The following is a 20,717-nucleotide window of genomic DNA, read 5'->3' on the forward strand; positions in this document are numbered from 1 at the left end:
TCAATACCAGTGTTATTGTAACTGAAATTTACGGTCCTTCAATTTTTGTCTGACCGTGAGTCAAATGAATATTTTTTTCAAGTAAATTCGATTCGATCAACGTCAGTTGTAGTTTCAAAGCTTTCATCTCATTTTAAAATTTGTACCTGCGGGACAGAAATATTTAGATACTGGCAGTCCTCGTGCCCCACGATGACATGATCTTTCGATAACTGAGGACAAGTATTCGCATCATTGGTAGCGTTCCGAGTCCTGTTCCAACCATTGGCCGCAACTGGATTAGCGAATCTAAAATGTGTAAGGTTGACATGCTGGTGTGGTGTTGAATGCTGCCCGAGCGCGGAAGATCGAGAGAGCAATGAAAAAAGCGACGCTAAGAAATGTAACGGTCGAGTGAAGCCTTCCGAAATAAACAACAAAAAACCGTAGAATTATGTGAGTTTTATTAAATATCTTGACCCACTTTTGAAAAAAATACAAAAAGGTGATATGAAAGTTTGGAAATATTTCTCAATCCTTATTAACAGTCAGAATAGATGATAAAGTATACAAGTCGATGAAGATAAATTTCGATATTCGTAATTGCTTCTTTATACACTCTCTATAAAAGAACATTGCACATGATTAAAATTCAGCAATAGTATAACTGTCTACTTAATTATCATGAAAATATGTGTATTCGTGTAAAACACAGCGAAAAATGTTGTTTTATTTATGTAATAAAGAATGGATTTTCTCACAATAACATCATTTGCCAGGAGTATTGTTCATTTGAATTTCATAAATTAGATTCCACTTGACAACGAAAACTATAATACAATTAATCGCTGCGTTTTTCAGATCAAAAAAATATACGATTAGCGTAAGAAAACAACTGTTTAGTTATATTGGGCTTGGAAATCAAATAAAAATCAATGCATTTCGGCAAAACGTTGAACTTGAAATTTTACAGTCGTCAAATAGTGAAATTAAATCACAATAATGAGACAAAAACCTAACAAAGCATGTTCGGCTACGGAAATACTCGTCTATGGTGATTATCGGGAGGGCTTCGAAATTAGCGAATGACTCCTAATATTTTACGGAAACGGATCAACAAACGGTTTCTGAATTATAGAGTTTTATTTTGGTTGCACATAAGGAACTCCGAGAAAGGACCATATATTGCTACCTCGAATGGTATTCTGTATTTTGCCCCGTAAAATGCTCTGGGAAACAGTAGCTAATGGTTCATTTTCAATCGCTGACTGGGCACAGCTTGGTCGAATTAACGAAATGTTTAGCAGAAACGGCACGAGGTAAAAAATGAAAAGACATTTTACCACGAAGCATGAAACCATCATTAGCGCACTTTACTTCGCCTCGACGCCGCGACGGCAGGATTTACTCTGAACAGATCCGCCGGTTACCTTTCTCTTCAAACGCACCAAATTTCAAAGTAAAGTTGTGAATGTGTTCAATGTAGGAACATTGTCTAAGTTCACTTCTCTGTTACGATTCTAGTTAAATTCCAGGATACGTCTGTTTTGAGCGATGAAAGTTTAGTTTCTGAAAGGGATCAACGAATTCAATAGAGTCGTACGGTAAGTACATTTACAAAAACCCGTGAAAGTAGTACTTTTAGCGGTATTTTTCAACGCTGTGCAAACCAATTCAATTATTGGAAGTATCATCAAGTATGTTAGAAATCTTTTGTCTTTAAAATTCTTTGTTGTTTTTTTCATAAAATGGTTCGTTCATTTGTTATGATACTGTTTCTTATTGCATTATTTTATTCGCTTACCAGCAATTTTTACAAATTTTTATATAAACGTTGTATGAGTTATGTCAGAGTCCTTCAAATGTTATGATTTTTTATTTATTTTTTTTTTTGATAGAAACATACGGTCTACGAAAATAGGATATGGTAATTTTTTATGCTTATCATTCGAGTGCAAAGTTTAATAAGTTTCGGATTTTTTCATTCAGCCGTTTCCGAGATCATCGTTGAAATAGATCGACATACAGACCGACGGAAACGTAAAGTTTTATTAAAATTAGAAAAAGTCATTTTTAACTAAAACCAATACTTTTTTTATGTGACCACAGGTAATAAGATGTAAAAAGTATTTTTAAGCGCTCACGAGATCCAACTCGGTATCTTTACCGCAAATGGAAGTCTACGGCCTACATGGAGCGAATAATATCGAGGGCTATGAACCAGAAGGACGTAGCCCTCAGAAAACTAGGTATTCTTTCGTAAGAACGTATCAACAAATTTAATATTGAAACTCCATGACACAAAAATTCATGCGTATTCTTCTAAAAGAGAGTAAGTTGAATTATTTGTAAATTAATGTTAAACCCTCCTGTCAGTAAGCGTTGTCCGTTTCTTCCATTTTCCCAACTTCATTTCGACTAAAAGTGTGAAACTAAATCTTTTTTAATAGAGTAGAAACGCCGTTTGCAGCCAGTGAAACATCTTTGGCTACCCTTGTATATTATTTTAGCTCTTTTTTTAGTACAATAAATGTATCCAATTATTGAATTCGTTGTGAAAACATACCCTTCAGATACTTCGCGTCACTCGCCTTGAAAACCACGTTTGAATAATATATGTTTGCTTGTAGGAAATGGAATTCTTCGTTATCGTAGAATTAAATAGATATGTAAATAGTTTCGTTTCATACCTTTCAAATGATTTTTGAATGAAGTCTCTAGGATAAATATAACCGAAGATATGACCGTTTGAAGGAGAGTGGGATTTCGATTTTTGGCTCTTCTTTATAAATTTTACCCCCGTGTAACTTGGAAAATAGGGGTGAACATTTCAATTCTAAACTGTTCGAATGATTCGTGCGTTCCGTAGTACCCATTTAAAAAATTACAGTCAAATCGCAGGCGGCCATTTTTTTCCTGTAGGATCTATTCGAGAAAAGTAATTTCTGAATGTGGGATTCCTGCAAAGTAGCCATAAGCGGATAAAGAAAAATGCTCAGCCAAAGTTTGAGAGAAAAATAGCCTGCTCTGAACACAAAGCTATTGCCATTACTCGGTATTCGATGTTAGGAAGACACTGGATTCTGGATGATTCGACAGGCGGAATTTTTCTTATAACTTCGAACGATCTGTTACTGGCGAGTAAGTTTGCCATACAAATCTGAAATTGTCAAACATAACAAAGACCATCAACAAATGCCTCGTCAAACAATCACAAAGCATCATACAATATACAATTGTATTATTTACGGTATTGCGTCAGTCATCTGTTCTTGTATTATTACCAGTATCGATTAAAGTTATTCTTGGATATGAAGGTCACAACTCAAAACACTTTTTATCGTGTTAACGTTTCGGCCCTGGTGGGGGCCCTCCTCAGAACAATTTTATTTAAATATCTGTCACGAACAAAATAAAATAAAATAATATACAAATAGGTTTGACAAAATAAGACATATTGGTGTAAATAATATGCAAAGGTGTTGAAGCAAGTATAAAAGAGGAATTACCTCATATGAGATGATACTTCCAATTACATAAATGCGTGTTGGTAATTGATGAATAAATAGAACAAAAAAGGCAATAAAGACAAAAACCGAAACACACTGCGTTCGCGACACGTAACTCCAACGAATTCATAATTATAGTTGGTTTGTTAAAATGAAATAAAATACACAGCCGTTATGGTTGAGTCAGAGCACATAAGCACAAGTGGAACGTCTAGTGTGTAGTGGGAGGAGGTCGATCTCGATAGTTAACAGAGCACCGCAGAGTCAACAGGTTAAACGGAAAACAAAATTTTTTGTTAAGGAGGTAAAATCGAGAGCAAGCTCAGTCGGTAATGGACAAATTACAATGGTCGTATCACAGAGGTGTAAATATTACTTAGATGTTCTATGTCTTGTTTACGGTTGACAGAATTAGGATGTGCTACGATATTGCACATTTCTAACAGTAGCCTATTATAATACAAAGGTTCAACGTCAATAATGCTAGCTTGAGAATAATTAAAAGAGTGGTCGAAATCGATGGCATGTCTCGTCAATGCAGTATAATTATCCTCGTGTTCATGGATATTGCGTTTATGTTCGGTTATCCTGGTGTGTAGTTGTCTACTAGTTTGGCCTATGTAAGCCTTGTTGCAATGATTGCAAGGTATTTTGTAAACTACACCCGAGCGATTGCCCAGGGGTAAGGGGTCTTTACCCGAATCAAACATCGAGGATATATCATGTGCACATTTGCCTACAAATTGAATTTTGTACTTGGAGAATGTTCTGTTGAGTGACTCAAACAAACCCGCAACATATGGGATGGAAATATAGCTTTTTTGAATGGTTTGTGTAGTAGTTGTATCGAAATTGTTGTTAGGGCTGGTAGATGACAAGATGGAATCATATTTAAACTTTATATGTTTGTTGAGCAGGCGAGGTGGATAGTCGTTCTTAAATAGTACCTGCTGAATCAAGGACAAATTTTTATTGTGAAATTCCATACTTGAGAGTCGGATCGCTCTGTCAACTAAGCAATTAATCGTTCCAATTTTGTATGATCTGGGATGGTGAGAATGGTAATTTAAATACCTTTGTGACCAAGTAGCCTTGTGGAACCAATCAGTTTTAATGAGCTGATTATCATTGATAATCAGGACATCTAAAAAACTGATTTGGTGATTAGACTCTAATTCAGATGTAAATTGTAGTCTCGGATGGAAACTGTTGAAAACTGAAAGCATTTCTGCGACTTTATGAGAAGGGACAGCTGTAATTATGTCGTCTACGTATCTGAAAAAGAATGAAGGCTTGAAGTCTAGTTTATTAAGACAGTGTTGTTCAAGGTCATCCAAAACCAAATCAGACAAAATTGGAGAGAGCGGTGAGCCCATCGGTAAACCATACGTTTGAGCATATATGTTGTGGTTAAATTTTATTTAGTTATTACCAGTATCATTGGATGGGATACCAGCTTTTCTTGATTTCCGTTCTTTATTCCTCCCATCATTGTCGGATTAAACTGTGTTTCCGCATTTGCACAAGTCTTGCCTTCCATGAGGCTAATAACGTTACTTTACCGATGCTTGTTTAGGAAAATCGTTAGATCACACCTTCAGGATTATCTGAAATTCAGCTAGTAAATCATCACAATGAAAACATGTTCACATTTTCAAAAAACAGTCTCCTTGAAAGTCGTTCTAAAATTGTACAACGAGGTATTCCATGCTGTTTCGTTACGTTGAAGTTACCAACTTCAGCCTTGTCGCCTTCCTCAATTTTTACAATTAGTCTCCTGTCACTTACTGGCACCCAATGTATCTACTAAACTACGACGAATGCTAAACACCTGTGTTCGTTTAGAATGTGGTATCCGATGGGATGAACACATTATGCCTTTTTGGTACCTGTTAGGGTACCTTAGTATTAGCGATAGAAGCCTCTACTTTACGTTCGCTACAATCTACACTGTACTTCTTCACTCTGATCGTCCATCGTATTTGAGCGAGCTGTTACTACTTCGTGATCTTGTAGTTTACGTTTCTTATAGTTAAAAACGGGGCAGATTCGTCTTTCCAGGTGTGTGAATTTAGAGCGAACCTTACGGTCCGCCATTTTTTAATTCGACTGCAGACTTGGTTGGTGGTCAACGTAGGAACTTTCACCATCAGGAGCATACGTAATGCCTATAGGATCCCGAATGTCTGAAATTTAATGTTCTTACGAGAATATGTACCAGATGTCAAGTCTGGGCTACCGAAGAACGAGTCAGTCGTAATGAGATATAGTTATTGCTTCTATCGCTGTGGTGCACTCGGTAACAGAAAAGTACTTCATGTCGAATCGGACGATTGCTACAAAACTAAATAACAAACTTCTTGATCATTCATTTTGTTATCTTATACGAAGTTATGTTATTATTCAACATAACGTACGGGCAAAATTAGGTCCAAAAAAGAAATTGCATTTTAATAAATCCATTTATACTTTGTGACAGGCGAAAAGTATACGTTTGAGTTTGAATCGAAGTGTATAGAAAAATTATTTGTAAATTTAAAAATTTGTAAATGGAGGAAAGGGAAAGGAAATGAAAAGAATGAATCTCTTATCTTCTTCTTACCTCTTGTCTTATACATTGTGTAAAACTTAAAGTCTTTTTGTGTGCCTGTTACCTCACAGCTCTAGAGCTACTGAACAGATTTTGATTTTTTTTCAGTGGACAAGCTACAACGTTTGGACAGGTGTCAGACTATATTTTGTTGTTACGCGATTCCAACTCGACTTCGAGCTAGCACTGCCAAAAGTTTTTTTTTTTTTAAATAAGGCTCATTTAATACGGGTTTAGGGAATTTAATTAGCCTCTAATTAGCTCTCAATTGTGCAATCAATCAAAATTTGATCTGATATTGTGGGGGTTCCAGATAGATGTACCGGGTCTAAACGTGGAAACAAGTCACCTCAACGCCTGCACGTAGGCAACTAGAAATGCAGTTTGCCATCTAATTGTGAGAAACGAAATTGTAACGCCCAGTTGCCTATGTATAGGCGCCGAGGTGACTCCACGCTTAGACCCGGTACGTGCTCCATGCCAATAAATGCATTTCTTACTCCGAAAAATATTATCCAAGAGAACCATTTGATTACGTCGCGAACGTGATTCAAAAATTTAGTATTCATATCAGAAAACGCGTTTAATTCGCTTATGCAACTTTTTATTATGGTAACAAACTGATCACAATGGCAATTCGAGTTGCAGTTAAGGGCGGTAAAAATTTTGATGTCGTTGACAATTGAATTTATAACCTTGGATTTCCTATCGCTGGTTGCCGATAAGGAATCCCCTAAAAGCAGGTCATATTTCACCCATGCGTGATGGTTATTACTTTCCTCTGTGGAGTTCGCTGTGGAATAATTACTTCCAGTTAGGTTGTTCCTTTGAAGTATCCATTACTTGACGAACAATAAATACTCAGCAAAACTGGGAGAATAAGACACTCTTCCCTTGGGCTCAAAGTCATCTCCGTTACGCGTTGTTCTTTACTGAGAACAAACTCGGCTGTGGCAAATTTCACAGGTGAGAATTACCATAACTTCTCACCGTTTGCTAATCGTGAATAGGTTTAGCTCACAACTTGAAACCTTTAAACATAATAGTAAAGTTCGTGAGTGACGGTTTCCTTCCAGCATAACGTTATTGACCAAGTTGTGTTGGTCATCCGTCCAGTATTGCCATTACCTTTATGAAACGAGCTTCTTTTCTTGTTACCACTTTCCATTTTTCTCATTTAAATCAAATTTTTCTATCAAGCCTGATCCTACTCACTCCCGATTCTTCCACCTTTCGCCACTACTTGACGCTGGCACCAAATCAACTGCTTCCACACCTTAGCTGTATCTGACAACAGTCAAATTCATGATTATGAAACGTACCCGTACCATATCGAATAACCATCGCATTCTTGAAACTAGATTAATGTCTAGCAAACAAAAGCCGAAAAGATGAAATACCAGCAGTTTTGCTTCTTCACAACTTCATAGCAGCGTTTATCATACCCAATACTGGCTCAACGTCTAACTAACACTATCAACTCATGTAACTTGTTAACGTGTTATGTACTCTGTTCACGAGTATGTTATCTTACGGTCATAATTAATTATCAACCTGCCAGAGCTGAAACAGAGATTTTATCTATGTTCCTCAATTTTCAGGATAAGTATTATGAAATTTTACCATCAGGTGCTAAGACCACGTGTTTATTTTTTAAAACTTGGCTATTTCTGTATTTATGTCACCTGTCATACGTTAACGTTTTAGGTATACTAACTTGACAGATGGACTGTTTATTTTATTCTTGCATCATCCGGCTGCTTGCTTTCTTCAACAGCTGGTTCAACACCAATGTAAAACATGGGCTTCAGTGTTTAAAATTCACTTTGCACCGACCTTGAAAGACTATCAGCAATATCTCTTCGCGCCAAACTTCACACCTTTTAAAATCCCCACTTGAATAATAGTATATTGTGCATCAAGGAGGCAAACTAGGTCTATGAACGCCGGGTTTGAGTTTGTGATAAATCGTAGGCAAGTGCAAATGCATGAGACGAACCCCAGTATCGCAAATAAGCTAGTCGTAAAAAAACCTTGCCTCCTTGGTGTACACGATAATTTATGTAACAAAAGTATGGTTGACAATTTTTTGGGTTTTTTTTCAAACTTGTGTTTCAAAAGCGAATGCACATGCGTGAAGTATAAAATTTAGCATTTTAAAGTACTGGGACCTTTTAATGCCTTTTTCTTTACTGTCGTAGAAACGGCTGCTTCAAGTATGCAATACAAACATTAAAAAATCGTTAAACATGCTTGAATTACATAAAATGATCACTTCACCTTAATTTTTGCATTTTCAAGTTATTGCTTCGAACTAATATTGTTTCTAAAACAAGATGTATCTCAACTGCTGTTGAGAATGATAAAACCGGTATGAATACATGCCTCCGAAAAGAATAACGGAATGAGTTTTCTTTACTGTCAAATTTTTGCAAGCATTCACATCTGAATTTACAGCTCAACTCGTGGTCGCCCTTTGGCCAAAACGTATTGAAATGGCATTGAGTACAATGTGGCGGAAGACACATCCGATTAAGTTAATTGATAAACGTAGGCGAAACAGAATGTTTCGGGAAACCTAACTAAATAACTCCACTAAACTATACACAACGTTGATTCTGTTAGCATTGTATTCATTTAGGTTAAATATATATTCCAATAAACGAACTGTAGACACAGAGTTGGAAAACTTTTCTTTTTCTGTAAAGTAAACGAAGAAACGAGCGGAATTTTACTACATAAATTTCTCATATCTATATTGCCGTAAGTCATGGTGTCTTCCACGATAGATTGAATGATTCGTTTGTTTACTATCTAAGACTTATTAAGTTGTATTCCGTTCACAGAGTTGTACTCGTATACCTCCCTACAGCAAATATCCTTCCAAGAATCTATCACGTCAAGTGCCTTTTCATAACCCTCGGGCTTTTCCATTTCCATGTGATTTCCTTTCGTCACACTTTCGAATCTTCTCCTACCCCCCTGTCCGTAAAGACAGAACTACATCTGTTTTTTCACTACCACAATCTCAACTCCGTATCCCTGAAATTTTCCTTATATCCTCATGTCGAATGTACGTACTCCGCGAACAATATAAACGTATCTCAAAATACTCTCGAGTTACAATCTCAACCTAACAAGCTCTAATCATAAATCATTATGTGCATCACCTCTCATGATTTGTTTTGAATATATACCATTGTTGAACATTATCGTCGCCTATACATTTCTTTACAAAAAACTCCCAGCAATTCATCAAGTTATGTTGTAGACGTCTCGACCAAACAGGTAGTGAACTGTAATCTGATCTATTGTAGGCAAATCTCACAAAGTAATATGGGAAGGTCCCCCTGACGCAGTACTACGTAGATTGATTTCTCGGTTTGGCTAGGTCACCGTTATATGTTTTAAGGTAGAAATTAAAAGCACGAAAATCAAGTTTGTATTGAATTGAAGACGCTTTGGTCGATCGATGCAATCGCTGCTGCTCCAGACGTACTTCCTTTCAGATCTGACAATAAAATTCATATGTTCTTTTAGAGAAGAATATTTTATGACCCTACGTCATGTGTTCGTGAAAAGCGGAGATTAAAGGCTTACTAAGAAGAAATTTGTTGGTTGCGAGATATCTTGAGCACCAGGGATGGAAGAATATTCTCAGTATATTGATGCTTGACATAAGTTACCCGTGGGTTACGAAAGACGTCCACAACTCCACCACGATGTCCATCATTTAAAAAACTTCATCATTGATGATGTAAAGCCTCAGCAGTTAAAGCCCATGTAATGAATGAGTTTGAATCCAACACATAAAAGCGCGGATACATGGCCGCATTTCGATGCGTTGAATTTCCACAATATTTTGTACCTAAGGCTCGTACCGGGGGTACTCACTCAATTGATTGCAATGATTTCAACTGATGTCAAGCGATTTTTAACTGCTCTTCAAAGTGGTTTGCCACTTCAGCAAGTGAATACCGCCACGGCTTCTACCTTCCTTCGTTCTGTGAGGTCATCCAGTATGTTCTCTATAGGATTGCGTGCGTTCTTGAATCCTGTAACGAAACTACGTTCGTCTAGTCTCTTCAGATTCCAACGCAAGCGCCCGGCGTCTTTGGACTCGACGACGACCAACACCCCTACAGAAGCGGATTTACTGACGATCACTTGCCGCATAGTCTTCTAACAGCCGCCAAGCCCTATCAGTCTGCAGTACCCTGTTCAATACAAGCATCAAGTCCAGTATCGATCCTACATATCCCGGTCACCACAACTTTGTCCTATCTCATCTATTCGCTACCGTCAAGTCGAGTCCTGCAGCGATTTCCAATGTCAGACGTCTCCTGGTGTACGTTATAGGCGAATCCCACTTGGCCTCTTCACATTGAAGTTCCCGATGGCGATGAGCTCGCTGGGTAGCTCTGTCATTGTTAGTGCGTCTTCGAGCCTAGTAAACTTCTGATGAAATTTTAGCGCAGTGCAGTTCAGCGCAAGGTAGGCACTGGCGAAAGTGAATTCGCCCAGTTTTAATCAGATATGATTGATCCCTACTCCGTGTCCGCTTACCCTCTTTGGGTCTGCACCCTGAACCCAGGTAACCGTGGTATTATTCTCATTCCGTACTGGTACTGCTCACTGATGATGAACACATCCGCGTCCTGGTGCTGCGCGATACACGAAAGTAGATCATGAGCGACCTGACACCGATGCAGGCTACCTTCGACAACGTTGAACGTTATCATTGTCGAGTCTTCGTCTTCATCCTGCACCCTGTCAGGGCTGCCTGAGGTACCTGGCACCTGCCGGTGCCGTGATAGTGGACCGGTATCCGTCTTCTTTACTTCTTGGCATACGAAACAGCATGGTTTTACGGTGCAGGATTTCCCAATATTTCCATCGGCCCGCACTTTCAATAAAAATAATAATAACAATAACCTTGACAAAGACTATGACGATGTCATCGACAATGACAACAATAATAATAACTACTCCAGTCAGCCATACCCCTTTGGGTATGTTCAAAACCCCATTGATCCATTTCTCTTACTTTTCAATTCATCTCATTTTGCATACTACCTTCATAATAAGAAATACCCAGTGTTTAACTACTTACTGTTACTATCAGTCACAAGGTGAAATTGTTCTCGTTTTAACAATATTTTTTTTTTTCTCTTAACATCTGCAACTGCTGCTCCAATATTGACGCAAACTTCAGTCGTATAGAATTATGAGATCCAATGAGTTGGAGGAGTTTCTTGTTACAAACATTTCGCAACATTTTTTTTTGTTTTTTGTATCGATTCATTTTAAAAAGTAAACACCTGTATTTATTGAAAATACATTACATAACTTGGTGCATTTACACAGATAAATGTCAGAAAAGACGGCGCATGAAATAGATTTGGGCTCTTCATTCACGGACGAAGAAAAAAGTTAAAAGCTACAAAATGTATTTTTTCACACTTGCATACTCAATTGAACAAACATTGTCACTTACAGTGACATTATATTTCCAAGTGTTTCAAGTATTTAATTTTATCAAACGACTATACTTGTAATGTTGGATAAGATGTTCTTTCCGTATTGAATGATGTTCTCCCAGATCCAATGTACATAATCTACCGCAATATTATCACTATCAAGAAATTTCTCAAACTTAGCAGCGAGAACAGCAGATCACGCATGTGAAAAACGTTTCGTAATGACACAAAAAATATGCAAGGATTCGGTATCAGGAATAATAGACCAAATGCAACGTACAGAGAAAAGAGACCACTTTCAAGATGAATAGACTAAGCCATAAAAACATTGTAAAGATGCTTTGACCGTTGGCTTGCAATATTGACAGGATACTACTTGTTTTCTGGGGTAGTCTTTCTAGTAAGCACTTGCCCGTAAGCCTGTTTGTATTAATAACGCCGTTGATATTATTTAGGTGTAGGAATAACATAAAAAGAACGAGTGGTTCCCAAAAACGGGGGTAACAGTTAATAAAGGCCATACGCATGCAATGCATACGGATATTTAGGGTAAAATGTAAGAACGACTTAAAATGAAATTATAAAGGCTGTAAATGTATAAAAAGAGTATATCAATCGATGAAATGAAGTAGGTGACACAAAATGAGTATGCGATGTATCCAAGCGTGATTCTCAACAATTCGGTTGTCTCCGATTTCCTAAAAATTTAGAGTGCCAAGAGTAATATGTATAAATCTTGTAAAATTCGAAGAATTACGAAAATTATATTAGTGCGAAGAGCTCAGCGCACAACTGTGTGGCAGTAGCTGATATTTCTTAGATTCGCGATTGATCTTTTGTTGCCCAGCAGGTACACAGCGTTGAACCTTTTGAAATCGAAATTTCCGGAAATGATTTTTCTTTGTGCCCAATTTGCGGTCGTAACGAATTTTTCAAAAATAAAATTGAATCGGTGTGTCATCGACTGTGAAGTAGTGAGTTTGATTTTATGCTTGTCAGTTTTGGAAGATTTTGGAACAAGATCCGCAAATCCCGACGAAAAAAATTAAAACTCCCACTAGATCACCATGAATATAAAAGAGATGATGGTACCATAAGTTTATTTGCGAAAACATTGCGAAGAACAAGGATTTTAGATACAAGCATAAACGATACCATCGTTTACATTTTACTAAATTATGCGACGTTCTCCTCGTTTGTCAGTGAATACGTAATATATAAAAATTGTTGACAGCAAATTAAATTTGCAAAATCCTTTACTCATGATCTCAGGTTCAGAGTGAAAATTGAATGACCTTGCTGCATACCTCAAATTGTACTCTCTTATCGATATCCGAATGAAATGCGCTAGAAGACTTTGTGGGCTTATAGATCTAGTACCGCCAGTGAAGCAGACTAGCTACGATGCGATTGTCGAATACATTTTGATTGCTTCAGAAGCATCACCTGATATGATTTTGAGGAAAAGTGTACAAGAAGAAATAGAAATGACGAAAGAAGCAACAAATCAGACCAATGAGAGACTAACCGTTTTTGGAGATAGCACCTTGTACAAACTAGATTTCAATTCGTTGTTGGGATTATCATGTGTTATTGAACATTATACTGACAAGGTGCTTAATGTTATTGTCAAATACAAACTCTGCAACGCTTGTGGAATTTGTGAAAAATAAAGACGATAGTGTCGAGTGTGCAAAGTGGATCGCTGATCATATCAACAAGTGTAATGTAAACTACGATAATTCACGAGGTCGATGCTCTGTGCGAAATATTTGCACGATCACATGAAAAATATGAAAGCAATGTATGTCAATTGCATAGACACTGGAACATTCCAAAACTTATAAAGGCTTGGATGATAGTGAGCCTTATGGAAACGCAGAAATTATAAAAAACTGTGTTGGATATATCCCAAAATGCATGAGGACGAGGCTTAAGAATTGCAAGAACAATACGAAATGACTTGGAGACAAAGAATAGTTGACCGACAATTTAATTCAGAAAATCACCACTTGTTGTGTCTGTGCAAACAATGAAATCAGGTACTAATGGCCACATTTTACCACATCACTTAAGAGTGTTTTTTTTTTTTTTTTTAAAGAAAATGACAACACTTCGAGCAATTTGAGTTTGAGGGCTCGAATCGATAAACAAGTCTTCAAGAGTGTGACAAAATTTCAAGTCGATCGGATAAATATTGACCGAGGAATCTGCGCAACTGTATTGCAAACCTGGTCGTTCGATACTTATACGAAGCGTTGAGTAAAAAAACAACCTAACTCGGATTAAGTTGTTTTTCCGTAAATCGCTGTTACGGAATCAGCAAACCCTAATTAGTCACTACACAACTTGAAACTAATATGAAAATTATTATCGTTCACTTGAATCACGTGATACCAGAGTAGACGCATGGAGAAACGTCGCACGCGCAGCTCCCGCCCACCGCTTTCACTCAGCTGTGCAACATGCAGTGAGTAGCCGGCAAATTAGTGCGCTATTATTTTGATAGTTACTGGTGAATAAATCATTAAAATATAAATAAAAATGGATCAGTCGACCACGGAAACCAATTATATCAGTATAAATTATTAAACAATGTTTAAAACGTAAAATTATTGAAAAAATATACCTATATCTCGTTTCGTTTATTTTCAATTATTTAGATATTTTGTTTATTTATTTATTTATTTTTTTTTTACCACTTTTTCTACAGGATTTCACTTTTTAATAGTAATGCTTTACGTGTATAAAAGGATTTATTTGAAAATTATCTTTTTATCAATTGACTAACAGTTTGAAATCTTTGAATCGATTTATCTTGAAACCTAGGTGAACCTAGCACCCGACTTGAAAAAACCTAACTATTTTTTGTTGATTTTTGTAGGTTTTTGTAGGTAGTTGTTTGTAGGAACAATGATTTCGTTTGTAGTAGTGCCAAAAAAAATATATAAGGGGTTGAAAAAATGTCAGCACCCCATTTTCAAAAAAAGCGAATTTGTCGGTAGATTTCCGTACAGAATCGTTTGTAGTTGATGGTAGTGAAGATATTTTCGATTGTAGTAAAAGGGAAATTTCTGTGACTCTGCTGTCTACTAATGTTTCGGAATCTTTTGTCGTTGTTTGTAGCACAATTTCTTTCGTTTAAAATTCCTCCAAAATTTACTAGAAACGTTCTACTCGCTTCGGAAAGGTTTGAAGTTGTTTGTAGTACCATTTTTTTCGTTTGTGGTTCCTGAAAAATTTACTACAAACATGCTACTCGCTTCAAAATCGTTTCTAGTCGTTTGTAGTACCGATTTTTTCGTTTGTAGTTCCTTGGGAATTTATTACAAACGTCCGACTCACTTCAGTATCGTTTTTAATTGATTGTAGCACAATTTTTTTCGCTTTCAATAACTTTGTTTTGTTTTTTTCTTTTGTAGTAACTTCGTTCCGTTTGTCGTCATTTATGGTAGTGTTGATTCCGTTTGTAGCTGTTTATAATAGAATTTCTTTGCTTCTAATAGTCTTGAATCAGTAGGTAGTCCTTGGACAGTATTAGTAGGTTTATATTTTATACGCCGTTAAGAAAATGTATTTGAAATAAGTATTTGGTTACTCGAGTATATCCAGTAATCCGCGTATTAGCGTGAAATAAATCAGATTTGATCTATTTTGCCGAAATAAATCGTCTTTGATCGCAATGAATTTATTTGAATTAAATCTGATTTATCTCATTACAATACGCGAATTACTGAATAATACTCAAGTAGCCCATTACTTGTTTCAAATACATTTCTTTAACGGCGTATACAATATAAACCTACTAATACTGTCCAAGGACTACCTACTGATTCAAGACTATTAGAAACAAACAAGTTCCATTATAAACAGCTACAAACGGAATGAACACTACCACAAATGACGACAAACGAAACGAAGTTACTCCAAACGAGAGAAACATAACAAAGTTATTGAAAGCAAAAAAAAAAATGGTACTACAATCAACTACAAACGATTCTGAAGCGAGTCGGACGTTTGTAGTAAATTTTGCAGGAACTGCAAACGAAAAAAATGGTACTACAAACATCTACGAACGATTCTGAAGCGAGTAGGACGTTTGTAGTAAATTTTGCAGGAACTCTAAACGAAAAAATCAGTACTACAAACGAAAAAAATGGTACTACAAACAACTTCAACCGTTTCCGAAGCAAGTAGGACGCTTGTAGTAAACTTTGGAGGAATTTTAAACGAATGAAATTGTACTACAAACAATTTTTTCAACCCCTTATATTTTTTTTTTTTTTTTTTGCCACTACTACAAACTATATCATTGTTACTACAAACAACTACCTACAAAAACCTACAAGAATCAACAAACAATAGTTGGGTTTTTTCAAGTCGGGTGCTAGGTTCACATAGGTTATCTCAAAACACTATTTTCCAAATTAGGTTGTTATTTCACCCAACGCTTCATATGCGTCATGCTGTCATTGTGTTATTATTTCAGTGGAAAAATTCTGGAAAGTTTTTGAAACTATAAATTTCAAGTCCTTAGCCTCAAATTGCTTTGAGGGTTTTCATTTTCTTTAAGAAAAAACTGTTCAAAATAGGTATGTCTTTAGACTGTCCGAGTTGTACGTTAACAGTCGAGCAGCTGCAGCACGATGGTTTCTCTCCAAGAAGTGATTCATGGTGCACATGGCAGAAAGCAAAAGATTGGAACATATTGAATAGTCATCACCATGAAGCAACTCTTCATCATGTTGCTGAAACTACCAAACCGATTTTCGAAGATCTAATATTCCGATAATTTATCGCAACGCTGCGTTGGAGGATTTGCCCCCAATATGCAAACGAAGGTTAAAATAACATCATTTGGCAGATAGTACCGAGATCAGATCACAGTGGCACAGCACAGTATTCTCACATTGAACAAAAAGGTTTCTGGATATTTTTGTTCCGCATTGCTTGTAGAATTGCGATCATCGCGGCATTTTTACATGAGGGATGCGTAGACTTTTATGATAGGCGGAAAGAGTGCAATTTTCAGTAGCATCTTCTCAAAGTAATGCCGCGCTAGTGAATTGTGATATTGGTTTCTGCCTCTAGCGTACTTCTTTCCAAGTCAGCCCAAAATTTCATCCGCTCTCTTAGGGAGAAATATTGGACTTCTAGTACGATTTCGGATTTGTTTCCTATCTGAAGGAGATTATCCTTTTCCGAGTACGGCTCCCATGTTGTGTTTCCGCGAAAAAACTGTGTTGAAGGTTTACTGAAAACGCACGCATTAATTGTGAATAGTATGTATCATCAGGTATTCTAATACTTAAAAAAAAACTTACCCGTGAATCGCAAAAGATGTCCACAATTGCACCATAATTTCCCTCATTTGTAGATCTTTTTCATTTGGAGTTTTGTTAAGAGCTACGGTGAGATTGTAGTCTACGTATGGAAAAATGTAAACAAGATCATCCGCGTGTGATATGCCGTAGTCCTTCAAAGATTTACCGCAAGTGTAAGTGTTACTCCACGTGCCCCGATATTTGAAGGCGTAGAAATATTGAGGATTCGCTGCCGCTGCAAACTGGTATAAGAGGGCGGAATACACCGGATATTTGAACGCAGTATCGCCGACGAGTAACGTCAAGTTAGTCAGGAACTGCAATAGAAGGGATTCATAAATAGTGCATCACCGAAACATTCAATTTTTTAGGTGTCACGATACGAATAATTACAATACATTTTAGGTCAACGATCACCAAAAATGATACAACAAGAATGGCTAGGTGGTCTAGTGGAGTAAGGCTCCGGTAAAGCATCGCTAGATACAACAAGAATGTTTTTCACCCAGAAGCATTACATACTGCCTGTAATTTTTTGTGAAAACATCTGAATTCAATAAATTTCTGCTGAAAGACGCTACTGGAATACAATTTTCAATTAAGAGACTAATAAGAATAAGTGACTTGCGCGTAGAGAGTCGATTTCACATGCTGATAGAAATCATTCGTTCAGGTCAAAAGATGACTGCAGCGACCAAACTCCATAATTGTGCCAACTATTAGTAAATCTCTGTCAAATATGGTGGTAAATTTCGCGATCAGTTTTCAGCTGTTTAGATTTTTCTGCAATATTATATGGTTAAGATTCAAAATATAAGTTGAATGAACAACGTCGGAAATATGAAACCTAACCACTGGAACTCTTTGAAAACATTCATGACTTCCAACCCTCCTATACAGTGGATATGTATACAGTAAGAAAGCTTATTGTATTCGAATCGTCAAGTTTGAATATCTTTTCACTCACCTCACTTCTATTCATTGTTTCAATGTTATTGAAATAGTACGACTTGGCCGCCTTGACCCAAGCGGCTCCAGAGTCCGGTAGATACGACCAGTACATTAAAATCGGCAGCAAATAATCAAAGTTTTCCAGAAAGTCTTCAAACCATTCCTCTATTTCATAGAACACTGGTGTAACGAGTAAAATGATTGAATAATTAAACAAATGCGAGAGTCAAAAAACATAATTATAACAGAGCGAGAACCTTACAAATTTTCAAAACCTCAAAATCATGCCTCAACTCTCTGTTTGTCCGATTTTTGAATAATGTGTATCATCAGCCGTACAGGATCCGACAATGTGACGCCACTTTTTAATTTCCATCAACTATGTTGACGTAAGAGAAGTATTGGTTTCGGTCCAAAATAACTTTCTGCAACTTGAACGGATCTCTACATTTCTGGGCCTTTAGTATCGGAAAAATAAGTTGTTTGACAGTTGTTGCATGTCGGTCTGTCTCGAAAAAATTCAACGATCATCTCAAAAATGATTTCACCAGAGAATTTGTAATTTACAGGCCTTTGACTTGAAATGATGGGCATCGAAATTGTCGTATCTTGTTCTCTTTCTTTCACAGGCCGTGTTCAAATCGTCACGTCGCAAAACCACGTGACAAATAAGGTGAGTCGTCAACGCGTGGTCGGATATGCTCTAATGAATCTGAATTCAAAATTCAGTTTATAGAACGTTTGAATTCAATTACCATAAATCGAATTAAATGCTTCAATATCACACAATTTCATGAGAAATGAAGAAATCATTTCACTCTGAGAAGTAATATCTAACAAAAAAAATGTTGATCATACTTAATGGTACGTCTAATGATTGAATCGGTTTTTCGTGGTAATAAAAGGTACCGTAAAAAATGCAGTATTGGCCCGCAGCAGTCAACCCCTCATTAGCCTGTACCCTTCAATAGTCAACGAATTTCCCATCAAGAGACCCCGAAATAAGCCATTGACGTTCTCTTTCCATAGTACAGATCCTCCCGAGACTCTGCATAGTCACGCCTCTAGAAACATGCGCACAAGTGGGTTTCGTAGCAGTCACACTTTCCATCGAATGAAATATATAGGGAAATTGCTCAAGGTCTGATTAGAACATTATTTATTCTGAGAGTACAATGAGAAAATCTCATTGAAATAAGTAGTTTTTCAACGTAAAATCACAATTATACAATCACCTTATAGTTGGAAATCACACATTCAGTTATATCGATTGGGTCAAATTGAATGAAACTTTTTTCGTCCGATAAGGAGGTCTCAAATTTTGTAAATAAATTGTAAGCGAGTAAATATCGTTTCCAATAACTGCACGCATTCCAAAAGCACTTGTTCTCTATAGATTTTTGTTACCTTAACAATTAGTCCCTGGTCAAACGATTGTATACAGGTAAGTGACGTTACGTTATGCCGCAAGAACATAATTTGGCAAGCATCGTCAATGCTGTTTAAGACGTCGATTGGTGGATGAGAGGGAGCATTGTCGAGGAGAAGAAGGCATCTTACAGGTGATCCATGTTTCTCTTTTACGTTGGGCAGAAAAACCTCTCTATACCACTCTTGGATAAGATCTCGGTCCATCCAGGCATTTCTTTGATCCTTATAAATCACACATAGATGTGTAACGTTTTTGAAGCACCGAGGTTTTTTTAGATCTATCAATGAATAAAAGCGGAATTTTATGGGATCCACTTTCATCGGTGCATACCATTATAGTAACATGATCCTTTATCACTGTACACCCTGGAGCAAATTTCTCAAATTTTCCTACCAATGTCTGAGTTGGTAAGGTGTTCTATCAAAAATCAGTCTCATCTGCGTTGTAGACGTTTTCAAAGCGATACCCGTTTTCTTGCAGAAATATGAAAAGAGTCTCAACAAACTCCTGTGTGTTATCCCACACGATACTTTGGTGGAGTAAGGGTATTTGATTGGAAATTGAGTGTTGAGTCGATTTTTGGAATACCTAACTATACATGTATTTAGAAGTTGAATACACGAAATGTGGTTACAAGATTGCGAGTAGTATTATTCATAGTAGTTTATAAATTTGAATCATCATAGTAGCGATGTTGATATCGTCTATCAGATTATTTGTTGAATTCTTCAAAGTTCGGAATAGATATTCATTAGAGAGATTGATAATGCGTTGACTTTATAGTTAGTGAGATTGAGGTATTTGGTTGATCCCTGAAATTGTTGGGTACTTGTTGGTTTGAGGACTTGACGAGTACTGACATTGCAGTGATTATCAAAGAAAGAATTTGAGATTTTTCTGAACTTACAGGGTGTAGCAGTTTACTGATTGGTCGATTTTTCATATTAGTGAGAATTTAGAATTGGTTGTAGAAGTGGAAATTTTGTACATAGGCGGGAAGTTAAAGCATGCAGGTATGTCTTGAGGTTAAACAATTCGCGATCCTTCCGCGCTTTCACGTACCTACTGTCCAAGCAGACAAGTGTCCACATCTGGCAGCCAACTGAGTATTGCAAATGGACAAAACCCATGGATAATAAGGAAGAAAAAAACCCCGCGCTGGAAGTCGCGTACGACCCTTCGACTATTTATTAATCGCTTGATAGTATTTTATTATTTAGGTTTGTAGTCCCCCTGTAGTATTGACTATACGAACGACATTGTGTTGATACACTACATCCTGACCGCTGACAGATTCAGCCGATAGGCGCTCCTCTTGCATCGTGGGGCTACGAATGCCATGGCGTTTCTTAAAGTGATCAAGGCAGCCTTAAACTTCGATTCTGCAGCAAAAATTTTTTGGTGGTATATTAAAGCTTTTTCGGGTCGAATCGCCTGTATGAGAGGTTTGCC

The 20,717-nt window shown here is 36.9% G+C and overlaps 2 protein-coding genes across 4 annotated transcripts in view; one reads left to right on the forward strand and one right to left on the reverse strand.

Moving 5' to 3' along the window:
• The window catches only part of LOC124299284 (flotillin-2), a 510,013-nt gene that overhangs the window by 273,613 nt on the left and 215,683 nt on the right, over nucleotides 1–20,717 (forward strand). The gene's annotated exons all lie outside the window — the stretch shown is intronic.
• The window catches only part of LOC124299276 (juvenile hormone esterase-like), a 29,478-nt gene continuing 23,796 nt past the window's right edge, over nucleotides 15,036–20,717 (reverse strand). For all 3 annotated transcript variants that reach the window (XM_046752379.1, XM_046752381.1, XM_046752380.1), the window contains exons 5-7: nucleotides 17,850–18,013; nucleotides 16,883–17,199; nucleotides 15,036–16,812 (exon numbers count right to left, since the gene is read on the reverse strand). In XM_046752379.1, coding sequence (XP_046608335.1) covers nucleotides 16,617–16,812; nucleotides 16,883–17,199; nucleotides 17,850–18,013 — 677 coding nt within the window. In that variant the 3' untranslated portion in view covers nucleotides 15,036–16,616. The remainder of the gene's footprint in view (nucleotides 16,813–16,882; nucleotides 17,200–17,849; nucleotides 18,014–20,717) is intronic.

The sequence above is a fragment of the Neodiprion virginianus genome, chromosome 2 (genome assembly GCF_021901495.1).
Source record: "Neodiprion virginianus isolate iyNeoVirg1 chromosome 2, iyNeoVirg1.1, whole genome shotgun sequence".
Taxonomy (NCBI): Eukaryota; Metazoa; Arthropoda; class Insecta; order Hymenoptera; family Diprionidae; genus Neodiprion; species Neodiprion virginianus.